Source organism: Lates calcarifer, linkage group LG12 (assembly GCF_001640805.2).
Source record: "Lates calcarifer isolate ASB-BC8 linkage group LG12, TLL_Latcal_v3, whole genome shotgun sequence".
Classification (NCBI taxonomy): Eukaryota; Metazoa; Chordata; class Actinopteri; family Centropomidae; genus Lates; species Lates calcarifer.
In genome coordinates, this window is record NC_066844.1 from 3,184,769 (window position 1) to 3,207,041 (window position 22,273).

At 37.6% G+C, this 22,273-nt stretch overlaps 1 protein-coding gene across 3 annotated transcripts; it reads left to right on the plus strand.

Annotated features, from left to right (window-relative positions):
* The first annotated feature begins 666 nt into the window (after positions 1-666).
* asip1 (agouti signaling protein 1) lies at positions 667-20,284 on the plus strand. Of its 3 annotated transcripts, none has more exons than XM_051074571.1 (4): positions 667-1,060; positions 18,873-19,041; positions 19,171-19,220; positions 19,701-20,284. In XM_051074571.1, exons 2-4 carry the CDS (start codon positions 18,879-18,881, stop codon positions 19,863-19,865), a joined length of 378 nt encoding a protein of 125 aa, XP_050930528.1. In that variant the 5' UTR covers positions 667-1,060; positions 18,873-18,878; the 3' UTR covers positions 19,866-20,284. The 3 variants fall into 3 exon arrangements, with proteins under 3 accessions (XP_050930528.1, XP_050930529.1, XP_050930530.1); XM_051074572.1 differs by lacking the exon at positions 667-1,060 and adding an exon at positions 15,905-16,036; XM_051074573.1 differs by lacking the exon at positions 667-1,060 and adding an exon at positions 16,093-16,155.
* Positions 20,285-22,273: the final 1,989 nt, after the last annotated feature.

Here is a 22,273-nt window from a genome sequence, read left to right on the forward strand (position 1 = left end):
CCATCACTGGCCGACATTTTTAGCTTTTAGTGAAATATCTTTACAATCGATAACTGTTAAATGAATTACTGCAAAATTTTGTATAGACATTCACACTTTTTATCCAGCACCATCATCAGGTCAAAATGTCAGTTTGCCCAATACTTTGTGGCTGAAAAATGAGTGACTAATCCCATCAGCCTAAACTGCACTTTGTATTTAATGCCAATTAGCAAATGCTAGCATGCTGACACGCCACACTAAGTTGGTGAACATAATGCCTGCTAAACATTAGCATGTTAGCATTGCTATTACAACCATGTTGCCATGCTAGCGTATCAAACACAGCTCATGTTGTACATCCAGTATGGCATTCTGGGAAACGTAGGAGATCACAAACAGAACTTTAGCTACGCAGGGTCCTTTGAAGGAAAAGGGCATTACAGAACGCAGACACAAAATATCTGAACATTGTGCACAGATTGAACAGGTGAAAGGGAAATGAGGGAGGATTTACCTAAAAGGCCGATGTGCGGTAGTAACACCCACCAGAAACAACACTTCACAGACGGATCTGGTTCACATTTGATCTGTCCATCCTCTACATAATTTGACCTTTCCCATCCCCCAGCCCACTCCAGCCCTGGTCCCGCCTCCAGTACAAACCTCCCAGTATGTCTTTATTATCAGCAGGGCAAGGTACTTGTACTTAAACAGAGGTAAAAGAAGAAACGGAGGACAGGGGGATAGAAGGTGGCTTGGAGCAATTGAAAAGAGAGCGAGGGAAACAGATGCGAGGGAACTAAGACAGCGACAGGGAAGAAGTGAAACAAGGCAGAAAAAGAAGATACTTTGAGAAAAAAACCCACCAAAATCAGAAGTGAAGTGTGGAAAAAGGGAGGGAGGAGAGGAAAGGAGAGTGGTGGTTTGTGGACCAAAGAGGCAGAGAAATAAAGACGTGTAGCGAGAAAGAAGAAGGGGGGGGGTAAAGGAGAGCGGAGAGCGGCACGCTATAGAAACAAGAGAAAGCGAGAAACTGAGAGCGTGACTGACTGACAGACAGCTGGCTCGGGAACCACAGGTAAGGCGAATGGAAATTTTGATCTTATCTTGTTCAAACAGTTCCAGGAAATCGTTTGAGCGATGGGAAAGAATGGCGAGGAAAGTACAATATGGAGACATCAGAGCCTCAAACACTTGGAACATGCCTCAGAAATTTCAAAACATACTTGTCTTTTATGGTCCTCATGCCTTAATCTTGGATGTCAGAGAGAGAAAAGCTGAATTTAGTGGAGATCATCCTTTGTGAGCTTGTTAAAAAATTCCGCAACAAGTTTTCCCTGTGTGCCAGCTGTGAAAAGATTTCTGCAGCTGTGGCCTGTAAGTGAAGTGGGTGTAATGCACTTACATGCGTAAAATAAAAATCTGGGCCCAATGATGAAAAACTAGTAAATTAGTCACTGATAAGCTGAAATGTAGCAGTTTCGTCCAATGTCTGGATTGATTCCATGACGTGACCTCGGAGGGTTTTTACAGAAAGAAAAGCCGGAACCATCAGGTTTTAAATACTGTGCAAGCGCTGTAAACTGTTAACATGAACATGGAGAGAGTTTACTTCCTCAGATGTTTATGCTTGTTTACAGCAACATGTGCAGTAATAATGTCAGAAAACAGCATATTTTTTAGGATTTAGTTCGAAGCAAAGCACCAATGCTGTCAGGGCTTCATCTATCACCGACATGATCTCAGTCCGTTATCCCCGACTCTCAGGGATCATTGTGTCAACAGCCTTGTCAAAATGAAGAAAGAAAGAAAGACAAGAGAAGTGATTGTACTCATGTTCTAACAGCAACAAGATGTTGTGATTCTAGTATCAACGGCAGATTTCTGATGTTTAAAGTTCTGCTGAGTCAAAGCTGCTGTCCTGAAAAACTTAGATAACATATACATAATGTTATCATAATAACATAACCTATCAATACATTATTATGATTTTTAAATAATATATCAAAAAATAATATTAAATTATTGTTTAAAAATATAATACACATATTTATGGAATTTCTATATAAATAAAAGATGATTATGTATGGTATGTATACATATACATAATTAATGTGTGTGTGTGTGTGTGTGTGTGTGTGTATAATTATATATATATATAGATCGATAGATAGATCACATATATTAACAAAATTATACAGAAACAATAGAAATGTACATGTGAGTGTGTGTGTCTATGTATATATGTATTGTGATTATAATTCCACAAATATACTGTTTTTAATCAATAATGACAAAGGGGTTTTTCATGACCGGAAAACTGTAAGACTGTAATAAAACATTATGTGCAGTAAAAGTTTTTATTAATAGGTCATGAGTGTAATCATAGTGTTAAAACTGAGAATATTATAGTTTTAATGCATTAATGAGAACACAGCACGACATAAAAAAGTTCATAAAAATAAATGATCTTCAACGTAAACACACTGCCTTGGCTCTTAAATAAACCACGGGACGTTTTTCAGTGTATGGCAAACAATGCCCTATAATACTTAAAATTGTTTTAGATCATGAGATGCTTATCCACATGTATATATGGCTTAATTATCATTAACTGCTACTGAACAATGTCTTAAACACTGGATTTAATCTGTTGGCATCTGCTGTAAACCTTTGTTATGTAAGGTTTGTTGACAGGAAGGGAATCCTGGGTAAACAGAATGATTTCAATCAGTAACTTGATGGTTGATTGAAGTCGTCCTCTGAGAGTCTGATCAGTGCTTTTCCTCCAGGCAGCATCATCCAATCATCCAGGTACTCATCTGCTATCAACACGCTCAGATGACCAAAACATATGTTTAAGATTTTGTGAGGCTTCGATTTCCAAATAGGCATTTTAATGAGGAGGATTCAGGGGATCGGAGTGTCCTGAGAATAGATCTAATCTTTCACTGACCTTTCGCTCAGTCTCTCCGCTGCAGAAATTAGTGAAGAGTCAGTCAGTCATCTAAGGACACTCTGCATCCTTTGCATGATATTGTGTTTTAATTTTGTCTCAGTTACTGATATTAAAGAACTGTTACTCTGGTAGTTTTACACTGAACCTAGCAGATGGTGACATTTCTGAGCAGCTGCAGAGATTTGATAACGACATAATAAATGAGTACATTAATAGTTTGAGTATAACAGATTCAAATTTTAATAATTAGCATTTTTCAGTATAAATAGACCTTTTACTAGGCTGTGTCATCTTTACAACTTTTTCCCCTATATGTTAGAGAATATTTACACACAGTAGAGACACTGGATTACTCAGGGAAATCAGGTTCCAAAGGAAACTCTACAGGACATTTTCATGTATCTTGTTACTGTAAGATTTTTATACATGCATCAGGTTTCGTAATAATATTGGAATTATAGTCTATATTTTGTCCTGCATTAGTGATATATGAGGCTGCTTCCTGTCCTGACGTTTTTTCACTGGTATGTCTGTGTGTATGCTGCACAGCAACAATGCATCTACTGTGCGACTGTATCTGAATTGAACTGACTTATTTAAGCGTTTAGAGGTGATTTTGTGACAGTCAGTCTTTGTTCGACTTAGTCTTTACGAATACAGTGCCACATTGCTATGTCCTTTTTTCCTACGGCTCTGCCCCTCATAGTGGCTCTTCTCTTGTGTAAGGTCTTTGTCATGCACACGCATACGTGTAAAAAGTTGATTAGAAACCCTGTTACCCGAATATATTGCCAAGAAATCAACTTTCTCCTGGAGGAGTCTACCTGATTTCTCCATAATCCCCTGCCATGGTTACAGAAACCAGGCCAAAACCAACAATGAATTGTACTGTTAATGTCCCAAAGCCTGATATATCCGATTTCTCCGTGCTGCTGTAAATGCTCAACAGAGCTCCTAATGTGGATTCATCTGCCACGTAAAATAACAAATGTGTATTTCCTCCTCTTTGTGAACGTTAGCTAAAAGCAAAGTGTGTTTTCTGGAAATTTTTGAGCGTTTTTAAAAAACGGAATTACATTCCATTAATTACATCTTCAATAGGAATGTATGGGCTTGGGATACCACAGACAAAGCAAAGAAGTCAGAAAGTATTGAAGGATGGACAAACACATCGTTGGATTTAGTCTTTTCATGGAATTTGTTGAGTAAAAAAAATTATGCAACACTAATCCACTAACTTCCAGTGTGTTGGTTGTGTAATGTCTCCACTGTCAAATGTCTCTATCATAAGCCACAGCCAGGCATAGTCGATTGGCTCACATGTTGTACACAGGCTAATGTTGTTAGCATGTCCGCTAAATTGGACTAGTTGTTCAGTTTTAATGACCACATGGCAGTGGACAGTCTCACTTATCGGTCAGTCCAATTGTACAGATGTGTTTTACAGTCACACAGATTAAGCAGATGGCTGTTAGGTGTCAGTGTAACATCTTATTGACACATTGGCCAGTGTTGTTAAATAGCAAATGCAGCAGAAATGTGGAGTAATAGTAATAATAGTAATAATGCTCCACAAATAATTTTAATGCCTGTGAAATCAAGTTGAAACTCAGCATTAATCTCATCACTACAGTTGTACCTGCATCAGTTCTGTTTTTTAAAATCATTTTCTTCTCTCTCTGTGATTTTCCGTTTCTTCTCACATTTGTGATTCCAAACCCGCTGCGACAGAACAGAAAACAAGAAGTATTGTATCCTCAGGAAACTCCCTGTGGTTACCTGTTGGCATTGACACTGTTGTTTGGTAGAGCCTGGTGGTATATTTTGGCATGAAAGGAATGGGATATCACATTACTTGGTGAGATCAAACTCCTTTGGTTGTTCATAAAATACTGTCCAACTCAGACCAACCCCATGGAGTGTATTTGGAATCCTGACATGTAAAAAAAAGAAATATTAACTGTGTGTAGAGTGAGGTATTCACTTTGATATGTTGGATGACAGGAAACGAAAACTAACTCTGACATGTTATTATTAAAATCCTTAAAGTTGCAGATATTATCTCAAGTTCTAGCTTGTTTTCTTAAAAAACAGCTTTTAACATTCAGTATTTGAAGTACAAGAGACGTTCCAACATGAAAAGCAGGAGGAATTACATAAAGAAGCTCCTCTTTCCAAAATACTAAACTGATTAGAATAATTTAAGTCTACCTGTGTAACTGCTAACAGATAAAAGGCAAGCAGCGTGGAGCAGCCCCAGATGTCAGATGATAGACGTGACACAGATGTTAAAACTACTGTCAGGCTGATTTATCGTCCCCCAAATCTGCCAGAAGTCTCTCATCTTCCCTTTAAAGCCGCCTCAAAGATGACTGACTGAGAAAAGCTCCCCGGATTCCAGGGTCTGAACAAAAACCAAAGGTCGAGTCACACAGGAGTATTATCCAGACTTTTTTTTTGTTGTTTTTGATTGTAAAGTAGGAGATCTGGAGCAAGTAGGAGAAATGGAGCTTTGCTCTGTGATCTGTGGGGACTTATTATTTTGTTTTTATTGATTTTTATGTTTATAGGGAGTGCTACACAGCCACAGAGTATTCACAGAGCAGTCCAAAAACGCATAATGTTGTGTTTTAGTCTGACCTAACTGGCAGTGTTGGTTCTGAGATTGTTTTTAAAAAAAAAAAAAAAAAAAGAAAAGAAAATACAATAGTGGATATGAATGTCAGATTTTGGGATGTTAAAAAAAAGAAACCAAGATAAATCATTTCAGAACTTTTTCCACCAGAATGTGACTATTAACCTATAAAATTCAATTTAGGAACACCTTTGAGTCTATCAGCTTGGCACATGTTGACCATATTTTCCCACTCTGTCTTTGCAAAAATGTTCCAGGTTTGTCAAACTGTGAGAGGCATCCCCCAGATTTGGATTCAGGTCTGGGCTCCACAAACTTTTCATCTTTCTCTCTTTTGGTGATCCCATTCTTTTGTTGACATGGGTCCTTGTCATGCTGGAAGGTGAACTTCCTCTTCATCCTCAGTAAACGGCTGAGGATTTTGTGCCAAAATTGACTGGTATTTGGAGCTATTTATAATTCCCTCTACCTTGACTCTCAGTTCCAGCTGAAGAGATACAGCCTCAAATTACGATGCTGCTGCCACCACCATGCTTCACCGTAGTTATGGTATTCTTTTGGTGATGTACTGTGTTATTTTTGCGCCAAACATGCCTTTGGAATAATACCCAGAAAGTTCAACCTTGGTCTCATTAGACCATAACACATTTTTCCACATGGTTTTTGGGAGATAGGATGTTTTCCCTTTCATGAGAAAAGGCCTCCGTCTGCCACCCTACCCCAAAGCCCAGACATACAAAGAATACGGGAGATTGCTGTCACATGTAGGGAGCAACCAGTTCTTCCCAGGAATTCCTGCAGCTCCTTTAATGTTGCTGGAGGCCTCTTGGCACCCTCTCCGACCAGTTTTCTCATCTTTTCATCAGGTTTGGAGGGACGTCCTGTTCTTGGCAATGTCACCGTTTTGCCATTTTCTCTCTATTTGTTGATGATTGTGTTCACCATGCTCCTTGGTACAACTAATGCCGTGGAAATTCTTTTGTACCCCTCTCCTTTTCAACAATGAGATCTCGTCCATGCTTTGGAAGCTCTGGTTTTTTTCAGTAGGATCCAGCTAAGACGACATCAGGAAAATCCTGCAAGAACAGCTGAACTGTATTTTGGGTTAATCAGTCCCTTTAATTGATGGCAGGTGTACAGAACTACCATTCAACATTAGTTTGAATGTGATTGGTTGATTCTGAGCATAGCCACATCGCTAATTATAAAAGGATGTGCAAGCGTATGCAACCAGGTTATTGTACATTATTTATTTATTTTCCTATATGTTTTTTTAACTTAGATTTTATAGATTAATTGTCATAGTAAAGGATGGAAAAAGTTCTGAAATGATTGATCTAATAATTTTTTTACATCACAAAGCCGTGTGTAGATTTTTTTTTAATGTTCCTTTTTGCACATAAAAATTACACAATACCGGGACAGAAAATACTGATTACAATTATTCTGCCATAAAAGCAAATAAAATCCTTCTGAAATACACCAAATTGTTTCCAAATACTTGGATTCAAGCTGACAGTGATTGATTATGACAGTGAGTTTTCTACATATACCGTGGCTCTACAAGACAAATGGGCCAACATTCAACACAGCATGCTAATGAAATCATTGAATAAAAATACAAAACCCCTCAAAATAAAACATAAGTTAAAAATTAAATACACTAGAGTGTACCAATGGTTTGAAATACATGAGTTGAATAACCCAAACATGCAGAAATTTATGCAAAATAGTAAACTAAAAACATAATGTACCTTAAAGACTCAAACAGCCTCACTGTGTTTCTTTTGTGCCACTGAGACTGAAAATGAAGTTGTCTCTGTCGGGATGATGACGTGAACATCATTTTCATATTATTTTGCTGAATTTGAACTTTCTTATTTGATGAAAGGAGTGGCCGGTAATTTTAGATACGTTCGTTTTAGCAGTAGTCAGGATATCAAGCCTGTTATTAGTAACTGTTATTAGGAAACTTAGCACACATTCCCCAACTCGTGTAAAACTGGACCACAGAAAATCCAAATAGTTTGAACTTTAACCAAAAAAACTAAACAAACAAAAAAACATGAAAAGCCAACTTTAAGATTTGGCCAGAAATTTTAACAGTTTTTCATATTTTCTGGCTGAAAATGTGAATGACTGTAGATTTCTGCAAAGGCATTTTTACCGTTCCCAGAGATGTGCCCTGAACAACTGAGCCAGAAACTTCTGAGCTTTCACAGTGAACATGTTAGGGTCCTTGTTATGAATGCATTTATACGTGTACTGTCCAGTATTATTTAATGCATCTTTATTTTGGTACTAATATTCATATTTCATTTCATTTCATTTCATATTCATTTTTAAAAACCTAAAACTCCTTTAACCAGTATTTTTTAGATAAGCATTAAATCAGATGGTAATTTGTGTAATGTGAAAGGGAAAACACAGAACTGTAACCACTCTGCAGCTCTAATGAGATTTTAAAAAATATTTTAAGTTGTTGTTTTGGTTTTATCACCTTTACTGCACGGTTCGGACTCAGTACTCGCATCAACGATTCCCAGCAGCAGCAGGCAGCTGTTTTCACCAAACGGCTCTGAGCCCTGTCCTGGTGACAAATGGAGGATTCGTATTCAGCTTTACTTTGGCGAACATGTCAGCGTTTGAATACATGCTTGACATACGGATCATCACCGGAAAATGCAGATTATACTGCTCAAGTCATTTTGACTCTTTTTGTTTTTGGTCGTGAAACACGGACGTTTTTGGAATCCATTGTAACTGCTGTAAATCCAAGCAGACTGCAGAGGCGGTCCTCCATGAAGAAGCAAGATACAAACAGGAAAAGAATACAGGAGGTGAGTTTTTGACGTTCAAAAATGGAACTGTTTTGTAATGATAGTCAAAAGTTTTAGAGCACCTGTATTTTTCCTGTTTTTTGTTGAAATTTAAGCAGCTCTGGTCCAGTGAATAACCTTAACTGTTACAAAGGTGAGCTGTAAACTGCCTTAGGCTGAGGTGTTCTAAACCTTTTGGCCAGTAGTGTAAATCTTTAAATTAAAGCTCTGTTCTGGTCACTTCATTTAATGATGATGTCCTCTGTCTGTGTCCACAGTGACACTGAATGGAGCTACAAACGTCTGATGGTCGACCTGCTGGACTGCAGCTGTGCTGAAGAATGAACATGAATGACTTAGTTCTGCAATTAACGTGACCACACACCTTCAACCAAACTTCAGCCACACTGGTAACAGTTATGTTTTCCAAAATTATTAATATGTAGTTGATAGATTATAAACTACAGTTGCTATGTTATTTATTCCCGTCTACACAAGATTGCTTGTGTTCAAATCTAGTGGCTGTTAACAAAATAAAAACATAGAAATTTATTATTAACCTAGAAATGTGCAGAGGAGTTTGAGAGTTATTGTAGTCTCCTCTCAGGCTGCCTGTACTCCAACAACCTTCACATCTGTGTAGCCTGGGACACCTGGGCAAAGAAGGGAAGAAAAATAATAATGAAGCAATTCAGATCAACTCACATCCTCTCTCTGTATGTTCGCAGCTGGACAGGCGGAGGTGTCACTGTTCAGAGAGATTTAATTGCGCAAAACAGGCTGAAACAGTGAAAGTGTAGCGGGATGAAACAAGCGTTTTGAAAAGTGAGGGCGACATGAGCCCCTTCCCACCTCCCAGGGAAAATAGCCTGTGGGTCATTATTCAGTCATTAGGGTAAGAGCAGTTGTTAGAGGCCGTTTAACAGCGAGACTACGAGTCATCTTTTATCCTGTCATCTCGTATTTGAAGGTACTTTAAAATGTATCTAAATTTAAATACGATCTCGTTTAGTCACAGTATATTTTAAGGCCAGTATTTTATTTCTCTGTAATTAGATGAAAGCTGTGTGTTGTTTGCTCCTGCGTTGGATATGATAAATGAAAAAGTGTTGACAGCTTCTAACTCTTTTAAATTGTATGTTTATTTAAAATTAATTATTTGTGTTTATTTTCTCAACAAAAGTAAAACTGTTGTGTGAAACATTATTATAATTTCCAGAAAGTGGCTAATTGTTTTATGTTTCTGGTTTCTAATCAGTTTATTAAAAAAATTTAAAAAAAGTTAAAATTTTCTTTTGTTGTTATTTGTTAAATAAATATACTTTTTTTTTTTTTTTAGCTCTGTTTCACTAAGATGGTCATTCACTTATGAATAGAAAACCAAAGCTTTTACAGTGAATTATTGCAGGTCAGTGTGTGTTTCTTGCTGTTTCTGATTAATTTTTTGTAAACCAGATTTTTTTAAAAAGAAACAAAACAAAGGAAATAATGCCGGCCTGTGTGTGAAAGTGGAGCCAGAAGTCTCTGCAACAGAGCAGATCAATTTAAAAAGGAACCCCGTGCGTTTATTGCCGACTTCCATGGTGATGGAAATTACTGAAAATTATTTCAAAATGAGAACCAGGCCACTGGGGCGCTCTGATGTTATTCTTCCTCCAGTTTCACCATAGTTTCCTAGACATGTTCCTTCAAAAAAATATGAGTGTGTGTGTGTGTGTGTGTTTGAACAGACGTAGCACAGAGAAGGATCCTTGGATCCATTTCTAACTGGTGTGAGTCAGATGTTTTGTCTTGCTGTGGCTAGAAAAACCCAGTCTGACCATCTTTGATTTAAGAGCTGGCCTTGGTCAGATTGTCTGGTTACGTAAAGTTTCATTTCCCTTTTTTTAACCTGTTAAGCCACCAATAAATGTGGACTTTGTATTATTAAATATTAGTACTTATTTAATCACCCATGTATTTAACCTATATAATTTCAGTTGTATTTAATGTTTTTATTTTGATTTCAACTACTAGTAAGAGAGGGAGAATTACTAGACCAGAATGAAAACTGCTGTTTGATAGTGAGAGCCAGTTATTTAGTTGAAACCGATACCATCTGTTTGGTTGTTCTGCTGCCAAGATCTGTGTTCACCTACTTTCTTTGCTTTAATCGAATAAAAGTTTGCCTAATCTAATGAAAGTACGCACCCCTCAAGCACAGCTGCAATCCTTTTCGCCCTTTAAATTTACAGCACATAATTGAGGCTAATGAGAGCTAGTTTTCAAATAACCACATTATTTACAGTTATTAGTGGAGGTACTGTTGTGTAATCTCTGTATTTCATAGTTTTTGTGTTGTAAAGCTGTTTAGTCTGATATATTTATTATGGATTTGCGTAATTACATTTTGTTTTTTAATTTACCAAAAGTGGTTTCTTGTGTGCGTGGTTTATAGGACTGCTAGTTTGTACATGCACACATGCATACACATCTAACTTTGTGCTGTAGACAGGCCTGCAGAAAAATGTGTTTGCACTGATCAGTTAATTGGTACACAAATTACATAATGCACTCAGTATGAGACAAAATAACAAGGTCAATGGGTCACTGCAAGGCAAGTTTATTTGTATGGAGCATTTTGAAGTGTTTTATGTAAAATATAAACGGCATTAAGACAAAATGTATAAGCACAAGAAGACAATAGCAAAAAGCATTTAGAGAGAGATTAGAAAGAGTTACAGTAGTAAATATCAAAAAGTCACAGTGCAGTCTGGGAGTTTTGTAATAATTTGATTTAATAAAGTGAGAGAGTTTGTTCCAGACATGTGAAGCAAAACTGAACACTGCTTCTCCATGTTTAGGGACAGAAGCAGACCTTAGGGTCTGGATGGCTCGTAACGTAGCAGCAAATTAAAAATGCGATAGGGCCCTAAACAATTCAGAGGCTTTATAAACCAGCAACAGTTAAAGGAGGATCATGAAATGTATTTTTTATCATCTGCTTTTTAAAAATCATTTCTTGCACCAGTGAAAGTATTAAAAATAATACTTTATATACTATAATTACTTTGTTGTTCTTTTTTAAATTATTACTTCATTATGCATATTATACATTTTTTATCTTATAGATCTAAATTTCTTTCTTTCTTTTCAGCCTTAGAAAAATGAAATTTAATATACCCAAAAATTAAATCAGACAAATTGTAATTAACCATCACTGTGACTATTAAATACAACATGAAATGTTCCAGCATTAAATGTAGTACAAACATAAAGACACAGCAGTAATATTTTTTCCCTTCATATCATTAACACTGAACTAAGAGCTGTAATACTGTGACAAACTCAAAGACAGAAACAAAGAAGTGCAGTGTATTAAAACATGTGTAAACTGCACTTTACAGGAGCTCTCCATTCAGCACCACAGAACCTCTCTACCACAAGTCCAAACATGCACTGACAGTAGCATTTTCACATAAGAAACACAATAAAAGAGTCATTTAAAAAAACAAAGTCTGACCTTGCATCTGTCTTGTGGTTGTCTTCTCTGGTGCAGTTTCCAGTGGAAGACAGTGGTAGAGGGTTTTCTGGATGACATTCCCACTTTCAGAGGCTTTTCTTGAGAGCTATTTTAGGTAATCAGCTGTGTTTTCTGATGTTGTTTGTCCAAATCCTTTTCTGGCTTTTCTTGTGGACTTCATGTGCATGTCGTCCTTCAAATGTGACAAAGGCTTCATTTGGCTGCAAAATATCAACATTTTGTTGATTGTCCACTGGCTCCTCTTGTAGTCAAGTCTTCCCTGTAGCTCATAGTCAGCTGGTCAGCTTGTCCTGCAGTATGGTGTGTGGTATATATACCTTGTGAGCAGAGTTTCTGGTCATGTCCGTGACGTATTCAGACTGAATCCTCCAATCATAGTGAATATTGCATTTTAAAATAAATGTCCACCTGTGTTACATCTCAATTAAACATTTTGCAAAGCATCAAAAATATTTACGTCAAGAATTTATCTCAGAACACTTTTCATACAGAGCAGGTTTAGATTGAAGTCTTGTGTTATATTTACAGAGACCCAACAATTCCCACCATGAGAAAGCACTTGGCGGCAGGGGCAAGGACAAACTTCTGTTTATGAGGCCACTATTGCCAAGTGCTTTAGCTGATTTTGACAAATTTTTATAAGTCTGGGAGGCCTGCGGATATACGTCAATCATGAGATTTAGTTTAACTTTCACTGATTTTGCAGCATATGTCCACGTGGTCCAGATCATAAAAGTCCTGAAACCTCTCACTCCTCAAACTAATTAGAAGTAGAAGAAGTCAGGATAGAGGAGAAACATTGGACGCTGATGAATCGAGCCTAGATGAGATTGTCTCTCGTCACAAAGGCACATTTTGTCCAACAGTAACCATTAAAAGCTGCATAGTGTAATGACTCTGTATCAGCATGTAGTTATTGTCCACAGTGGAATTTTATAATTTCCATTACAGCACTTAAAGTACTTACTGAACTGAGCACAAATTCATTAAAATTTTTCTAATTGGTCAAAGACTGAGGCTGTAGCACAAGTTTTTCTTAAAGTCTTTTGACGCTGCGCAGACCTTAGAGACAGTTTATATAATATTCCTGTGCGATTTGTGTGTGCAATATAACTAAAATGTCTGTTTATTAGACTAACAGCTAAATACAAAAATGTCTGTATCTCATCATCATGTGTAGCCACATATGTTTACAGTTTCCAACTTGAACAGAAAAAAATCTGTGGGTTTTGCCTCAACACTAAATATAGTCTTCAGTCATTAATGGGTTAAGATCTACTTCAAACTGAAATGCAGTCATTTAAATGCTGCTGAAATAACAATTGTTTGTTGCCTACCTAAACCTTCATCTGCACATCATCTTAGATAATTTAATATTTATATTCTGATGTGATATTTTCTTCTCCCTGCACTGTTCCACGGTCTGCAGCTCATACAGCTGCGTGTCCAGCAAACTAGACTTCACATTTTGCCCGCACATCTGCGTGTGTTTTTATTGCTTGTTAACTTCCCCGCTGAGCTTTCGGTCATTGTTTCACCTCTTTAATGCGCTAAAGTGTGGATTCCAAAACCTCATGAAAAACAGTCACACTCTGATCCTCTCCTGAAGCTTTTAAAGTCAAACCAGACACTGGGCGCGAGACGTATCAAGGTGGTTTGAGGTGCTATTTGACGTTTACAATGTGTTTAACATTCTTGCTTGATGCTTCCAATGCTTTCAAAGAAACTGCTTAATACTTAACGTGGTACGCCATCTAAAGTCTAGTTTTTTACTATCAAACACTCCAGAACCCCTTGTGGGCTGTAAAGAGTTTGTGGTTTCCTATTTCGCAAAGACAATGTCTGTGGTCAGGTTGGATCGATGTCAGTTACAACTGATTCCAAAGTTGTCAGGGACAAAAAATGAATCAAAATGTCAGACCCCTAAAGTTAATAAATAATTGTCCACAATATGTGCCCATCTTTTCTGTTTTCTGTATTTGGTCAGATTAGTATCGATGATACCTTTGAACTTTATGTGGCACTGCTCCAACAGTTCCAAATATATTAAAAGGAATTAACTAACGCTTGATTTGCAACCTGTGTCAGTGTTGTTTCATAATATCAGACTGATACTGATGCTAATTATCAGATTAGTGCAGCCCTACGGTTAACCATCACTGCTGTAGGTGACAAACATTCATCAAGTTGATTTGTTCTGGTTGATTTTCTTATATTTTACATTTCCTGCTTGATGCTACAGTACAGTATTTATCTACCTCCATTATACAGTCTGTCATATTATATCTCAGGTTGGTTAGTTCCAAATTCTGGACTGTGGAGTTTGTGTTGGGCGCGAGTCTCGACTCTCTTGAGAAATGAAATGATTTTGCAGCTGCGGCAGTTTGGCCACGCTGGGGACTGTAAGAAAATGATTTCACTGGGTGGGGAGGGAGCTGACATTAATATTATTTGGATGGATAAAACCCGCCATGTCCTTCCTTTAATATCTCAGAATTATGAAACTGTTTTGATACAAATCATTTCACCATCAGAACCTAAAAGAGGCAAAACACAGGTTCATTTTAGTTCATTTCAGCCAACTTTCTATGCATTCATTGTATTTTTAAACAGACCTTACCCCACGCACTTTTTTAAGCACAGCTATTGGTTGGATGTATCATTTTGCACAAAGCTGCCAGGAACCCCAAAATTATAAGAAAAATGATACAGGTGCCTCTAAAATGGATCTATCACTGAAAATATTATAATACAACAATTCAAGGACATAGAAATATTTTTTTCACCATTTATACGCAGACAATGTTAGGAAAATGTAGAGAGTCTATGTACAGTGTAACTGTAAACCACTGAGAAATACTAATAATACACAGTTATAAAAATGTATTTGAAAATATGTCCAATGGTCTACGACATAAATGAGATATTGTGTGAAAACCCCACGCCTCTGGTAATACAATACAAAACAAGGACTGCAGCCAACAAGCCAGGAACCAAACTAAATCAAACACAGTCTCAACAACACCCAGCTTAGAGGAAAAAATAAACAAGAGATGAGATTTAACAACTAAACATAAGGTGGAGTTATAAACAGAGGAGATCAGAATAAAAGTCTGGATGAAGACAAAAAGATTGGACAGACTATCTGGTGTTTCAGCGGTGTGGAACCGCAGATAAAAAAGGGTGAGAGAAATAACACACCTTGGCTGAACCTTTCTGTTGGACTTAAAGTAACGAGCAGCTCCAACTACACTTCTCACAGCGCTGCAGCCCCCCGCTCAGCTTCATTCCACTGTGTTATTACTATTAATTAGCATTTGATCAGTGTGAGAAAGCCAGCAGATTTTTCTCATGTGTTGCATTATGCAGCACTGACGCTTGGTGGCCAGTTTATTTTTCTGTTGGATTTCTACTCCAGACTGAAAAACATTATTTCTTTGCATGTTTTGGCTTTAGAGGGAAAATCTGAGAGAACCGTGTAATACGTCCTGCAAGCAGAGATAATATTTGGGCTCGTACGTGTGATTTAACAATGGATTATAATAACACAAACAGGTGGGGGAGTGCTGAAGCAGACCGATGGCTCTCAGTTAAAGAACAAACACACACACACATGCCATCCAGCATTACAGTATATTAGCATAGAGCCTTTCAGTAACATCCACAAAGTCAGGTTTTGAAAGCGGGATTAGAGTAGCAAACTGTTCACAGTGTACTTCAGACATAAGACCTGAGGTTGCATATTGATTTATTTATTTTTGTAACAGTACTTTTCAAATCTGACTAAGCAGGCAGTCCATTTAGCCGCTAGTTTCGTCTATGTATTCTTATTGCACTTTGCAGTTTTTGTAAACAGCTAGCGAGATGAGGTAGCCTACAGTGAAATACAGTGGGTGGTGAGTTGACTTTTGCTAAGCTGCGTCGACAACTCAACCACAGTAAAAAAAATCTGAAACTCCTTCCAGGTTTCAAATGATGCACTGATGTCGAGCCAGGGTTTTTAGAGAAATTAAACCAGACGTGGTGGGTTGTCCAGGAGGAGCTGGAGAAAAGAGGATTCGCAGATCTTAGCAGAGGAAGCCTGTTGAGAAGACCTCAAATTTTTAGCAGCTGTTGAGGTAAAACAGAAGTTACTGGCTTTGATCAACATATGTGAGTCCCTACTGATGGATTATGATCATGTTGCAGGTTGCACCTTTAAACTGAGAACTTTGTACCGAAAAGTGAATAAGGTTTGGTGAGTACCTCAGCTGTCAGGTCAATGTTCACTTTGCTTTTCTTTTAAAAGAGATAAATGTCCTTCAAAAGATGTGACAGGTGTGTTGGAGGAAAGTACAACTTAAATACAAATCAGAAAATGTATGCACACTGTCTTGCTTAGCACTGGAATATTTTTCTAGTTTACATTTTAGTTGACAAGTTACAAAAAATGAAGAGAAAATAATAGTGGACACATGGACACATGTCAGAGAAACACTGGGAAAAATAACAACTACAGAACTTAAATATACAAAACAAAATGCAAAATGTGCGTTTCATTTGTTCGTTTTCATGCTGTACTGTTAAAAAACACACCAACACAGTAAACATTTAAACAGTTAATGTTATTTGCATGTTGATAACTCTTTTTCGTGTAAATGTAAAAATAGTACATACTCATGAATGTCTGTGAATAGTTTTTAGACAGGCAAATAGAAAATAGAGCTGGAACTCCATCCCACAATGTATCCTTTAATTCAAACAATATGGAGAATTTTCTCATATGATGAAAAGATTCTCTTTATACTGTATCCTGAGATTCCCTCTCTCATTATGAATGAAACTTAAATGATGTCATTTTTGGTCAAGTTTTCATGCTGTTGTATAGTTTTATTTCGTTTCAGTATCACTTTTAATTTCACAGACTGTTGTAATGAATGTGAGGCAATTTCAAACTTGACAGCTGTACCATGAAAACATCTGCTGGAAAACAATATATGTGCAGCTCATGTGCAGCAAGGTTGAAGGGAAATAGGTTCAAGTTACATTATGGATGAAAATATATATATTATATATTGTTTAAAAATCCAAAATAAGAGCTTTTACTATTGATTAGAAAAATTAATTTGTAATAAGAATAATTATATTGTAACAGGATCATCTGATTAGAAATTATATATGAGAAAAAACATTCAAGGCCAAGTCATGGTTTCCATGCCACAGATCTCAGGTGTGTTAATCACGGATACCAAAGTTGAGCCATCTACTCTATCAGCTTAAATGGTAGATTATAATCATCTGTCCATTTTCCACTGTTCATCTGGGGTCAGTTTACAGTGGCAGCAGGCCAAACAAGTCCAGATGTCTCTGTCCCAAGCAACATCCTCCACCTCCTCCTGGAAGATCCTCAGACGTTCTCAAACCAAATTAGATAACTAAACCCTGGTTCGGAGTTTCCTCCAGGGTTTCATATCAGTTGGACACCACCTCAGCTGGCTCATTCTAGTGCCAAGGAGTAGCAGCTCTTCTTCAAGCTTCCTCCACATTTTTGTCTTTAACCCTGTATCTAATTGTGAGCCCACTCACCTTATGGAAGAAACCCATGTCAGCTGCAATATTAACTTCTTTTGTGCCCTTTTCTTACTAAACACATAATGTCATCAGGTGATCTGCATCAAATGAGCTTACTGCCCACCTACCTCTGACTGTAGTTACAAAAATACAATGAGGGCTATGAAGAGCATTGTTTGCTGGCCCTGCAAAACATGCAATCAGATTGGATGTTTTGTCTGTAATAAAATAAACCTGTGACATGATGATGAGTGTATTTAAAGTTGAATTTGTTGCCAACACAAGACAGCCAAAGCAGGACCCATTTGTCTTCTTTTAGCTGCCAATTTTCTGCAGCTGTATCTGAGATCAAGATCAGTGTTAATTTCCACAATGTGGCAATTGCCACTAAGACCTGCTGCCATCAGCCAGACCTGAGGGCTCAGCCTGCAGCTAGCAACACTGGTGAAGCCAGTGGCAAGGCTGGTTATAGCAGCAACATCATCAGACAGCTGTCAAGGAAACGTAGAACTTAAGAGCAAATGTGAACACACAATCCAAGAAGAAGAACTGAGAAGAAGTGTGTCAGGTTTGCAAAGAAGCATCAGGGACTGGTTATTATTATTTTTTTCAACAAAAGAGCACCTGGCATCTATTATGTGGATTTTGCGGATGGCAACACATGTTGAAACAATTGAAAGAGCAGCAGAAATCAGACTGTCACTATAAACCTGCTTCCAAAATTCCACGCAAACAAAACTTTGATGCGATGCAAAGGGCAGGTAAGCACAGAGACCTGCAGGTGACTCACACAGTCCGGAACAAGACAGTAAGGCCTGTATTGGACTTTGTTCGAAACACATTATCCCATTCAAGGACACAAATATGAGATTTCTAACTTCCTGTTGAACCATAACAAAGAACATTACCATCATCCAACACTACTCAGCTTAAGGAGGCTGATGAGAAATGCTCAGGACAACAATGCTTATTTTAGCCGCCTAACAGGAAGTCTGTGGATGGTAATGGCTGTTGGCTAAACACTTTGGGTCTAGACTGAAATAGTGCATTAAATATTGGACAGGCTGCAATGAAATTTTGGACACAAATTCCATTATTCCCAGAGGACGAAGATCTCTGACTTTGGCGATCCAATGACTTTTCATCACACGCCATGAGTGAAATGTCTTGACACCTGTTAGATGGATTGGCATGAACTGTGTTACAGACATTCGTGTTCACCAGAGGATAAATTCCAATGACTTAGGTGATCACTTAACTTTTTATCTAGCCTCAACACTGGTCACAATTTTTTATAAGAATTTGATGTACTTTGTGTTTCATCCTGTGTAGCAAATGTTAGTCTGGTAGCACACTTTGCTGAACATAGTAAAAATACTGTGTGTATTGTTATTTTTGTTCCAGAGAAAGATGCATGCCCTCCTGCTGCTTGGCTGCGTCATCCTCGCCGCAACGGAGTACTTCCTCGGCTCTGCCCACATGATCCCCGAGGAGAGACTCTCCACCAATAGGGTTGTATCTAATGCTCTGTCTCAAAGCCTAGAGATAGGTACACCCCCTGTTGTTATTGTTGGTAAGTTTACAAATCTGAACTTTTATGTTCTGTTTATTTTATAAAGTCAGTATCACTATTGATTCAGTGCTTTTATCATCATGTAGGTTGATGCTAAAGGTATCTTTATACTTGCATGTTCTCTTACAGAGTTACCCAAAACAGTGAAGAAGAACAAGAAAGCAAAGAAACAAAAAAAGGTGGGGACAAAATAACTTTTTGACAGTGTGTGACAATTCATTCAGAAATTTTGCTGGAAATATTTTATTATTTGCAAAAATATTAGAATAAACAGTATGTGTAAATTAACATTAAATATCTACTCTGTACCTTTTTCAAAAATTTCAGCGGATTCTCATTATCCTGATCTTGGCCATCAGATAAGATTAAGAGCTTAGGAAAAACTAATAAGTCTACATTTTGAATTGGTATTATTTTGCCACACATATTGTTGCCAAGGGCAAGAAAGAAAAACATTTTCTGTTCTCTCACAGTTCTGGCCATATCAGCATTGTCACTGAAAATACATAAATACTTAAATCTTCTCTACTCTTAATTTCGATATTGTTGCATATTGTAGTTATTTTTGTCACTTTATCCTGTCTGCTTTATCAGCAAACTACTTCAACAGTTTGATCTCATGCATTATTACGGTTTCTCTCCCTCTTTCTTTCTGTCAGAACAAATTTGGTGTGAAGAAGCGCCCTCCTCCTCCTGCTGACTGCATTCCCTTGTGGGGAAGCTGTAAATCTCCAGGCAATGTGTGCTGTGATTTCTGTGCCTTCTGCCAGTGTCGGCTCTTCAGAACTGTCTGTTATTGTCGAATGGGCAACCCTCGCTGTTGAACAGCCAGCTGCAGCGCGACCCAGCTCCAAGCCAACAGAACAAAGCTTCATGCTAAAGCAAAAACCACTGGAAGTGAGGTGAATCACTTCTTGGTTTGGTCCTTGGTTTGTAACTTTGCCTAAAATTCACTGCATGAAAGCACTTTATCACAGAGGACTGCACCACAGTGAACTTTCCTAAAATCTTACAGGGTGTAATGCTTGTAGCACTTCCATGAAACTCACAAATAAAATGTTTAAAACATTTTTTTATTTTACTTTGAGCTTTAAGCATGCATACATAGAATATATTTGCTCAGTTTTGTATATTGCTATATTTTTTACACATACATACATGAATGTGCAGTATCATACTTAAATGGGTATCAAATATTTTTAAGAAGTCATGTAAGAATAAAGTCGCTGTGCTATGTTTTCTATGACAGTGTTTTTGTTTTATTTGGACCAAGGTGGTGTGAACTCACAGATATGTAGAGGATAATGTGTTGACAAAGCCTAGGAAAAGACAAAGCACATCTCTCAATACTTTGACTAGATTGTCTGTAGGACCCAGGTCTGAGCACTGGCTCCTTCCTGAGACAAAAATCGTTTAAAGGACGTTGACAAATACGTAGTTTCTTTTCTCTTTCATTTGTCGGGGACTGTTTTCGGTGGTGGATTAACACACAAGTTGGTATTTCCAGCAGCATGACGGTGCACATGGGACTGTGTCAGAATAAACTACAGCACGTGTGTTCATTGTAATTGTTCCCAATTACACTGGGAACATGTCTCCCAGTGTAATTGTGCGGTTCATTACATTTTTTTGAACAACAATGGAGGTCGATGGCACAGTGTAATAAGACATATCTGACTTTAGATTCAGGCAATAGTATCCTATTCCTCTATGCCATCCTATGAAAGAATAACAAGGATGAATGGGACGCTAATGTTGAACAAATACATATAGTTCAGTCAAAACTTAAAGATCCCATATTTTACACTTTTCTGCTGTTTTATTTGAAGTTTTGACAATATATTTGTAGTTTTAAATACCAGAAACCATCTCAATATCACCCACAGGTAGCAGTCTGTGGCTGACTGTAGCTTGGTAAATGTGAAGACTGACAGCCACTGCTGAGGAAAATGTGAAGCAGTCAAGGCTGAAATGAGCCAAACAGACAAAGTTAAATTTGGATTAAAATGCTTTGGTATTTCAGAGGAACTGATCATCAGCCTCTAGTTTCTAATATTACTGTCCTTGGGAAGGCTGTGTAATGATATATTGGCTTCCTGACATCTGCAATTGTGCAGTGTCTCCTTAACATTTTTCTGTCTTGTTGCTTGAACGCTCAGCGACAGACTGACTGCTTGGCATTGTGATGTTAATAAGTTAAAACCACTACAAAACAGGTTGGACAATGGGTCCAGGTGGGCTGAGCTTAGGGCACAACATCACAGCTCAGAGGTCTGTCAGCTCATTTAGAGGCAGTTTCTGATGCTGTGTGCATTTCCAGGGACTGAGCGTTTTTCTACTTTCACAGTATTCATATAGCTCCTAGACATGCCTAATAATCAAAAAGACACAGAAATCTCATGTTCTACAATAAGGGAACCTTCAATTAAGGCAAAGCAGAGGAGGCTAGATTTCTTCAGAAGCACCAGAAGCATTTTGTCTTTACCTCTCCATCATTTATTATCTTGTTTAAGCAGTGCTTTAACTTTCATATCATCTGTGTTTTGTTACTGAGGAAAATAAACACAGCTCAGGAGTCAGCTCCTTTAGTTTTAAATCACTGTCTGAGTGTTGGGCAGATAGACAAACATGTTTCAGGCTGTGATTTCCAGTAAGTCACTGCTACACATGAATTTTCACATTCCCTTTGGAGATCAATAAAGAAGAATAATGAGATGTTAGTAAAAACTGTGGCTTTTTAATGATTGCTTACATTGGAGTGATTGCGAGAAAAATCTGGCGTGGAAGAGTAGAAATAAAAGTCTCTCCTCCCCTGACAGCCACCAGTGAAGCAATGTTAACCAAGGCTGCTCCTGCAGCGGCAGACAACGGTGATGAGATGTCACTGTGGAGGTCGAAGGAGAGGCTGGATGCACTTACTGTAAGTCGCTTTGGACAAAAGTGTCTGAATGTAAAGAGATTAAATGCTGAAAGGGTTTAAATGTTGGCTTTGCCTGTATAAAATAAAGGTTAAAAAGGTGTTTATGAGCCATATTTTTTTCAACAATATAGGAGCCTTTAGAGAAGTCTGTGTGAGGGATAAACATTAGCTTAAACCTACATCACATGGGGTATTTTGCGACCAGATTTTTAGTCAGTCTTTTGACAAAAAAAAGAATTTTAGTCACATTTTTGTCATTTAATAACCCTTTGATAATATCTTAATGTTAGCTTGCCTGTTGAGAAACTACCA

Bases quoted from the DNA above. Each gene is read 5' to 3' on its own strand.
- asip1 (XM_051074571.1), top strand. From the start codon at position 18,879: ATGCATGCCCTCCTGCTGCTTGGCTGCGTCATCCTCGCCGCAACGGAG. The intron at 19,042-19,170 runs GTAAGTTTACAA...GTTCTCTTACAG, and splicing joins ACCCCCTGTTGTTATTGTTG to AGTTACCCAAAACAGTGAAG. The intron at 19,221-19,700 runs GTGGGGACAAAA...TCTTTCTGTCAG, and splicing joins AAGCAAAGAAACAAAAAAAG to AACAAATTTGGTGTGAAGAA.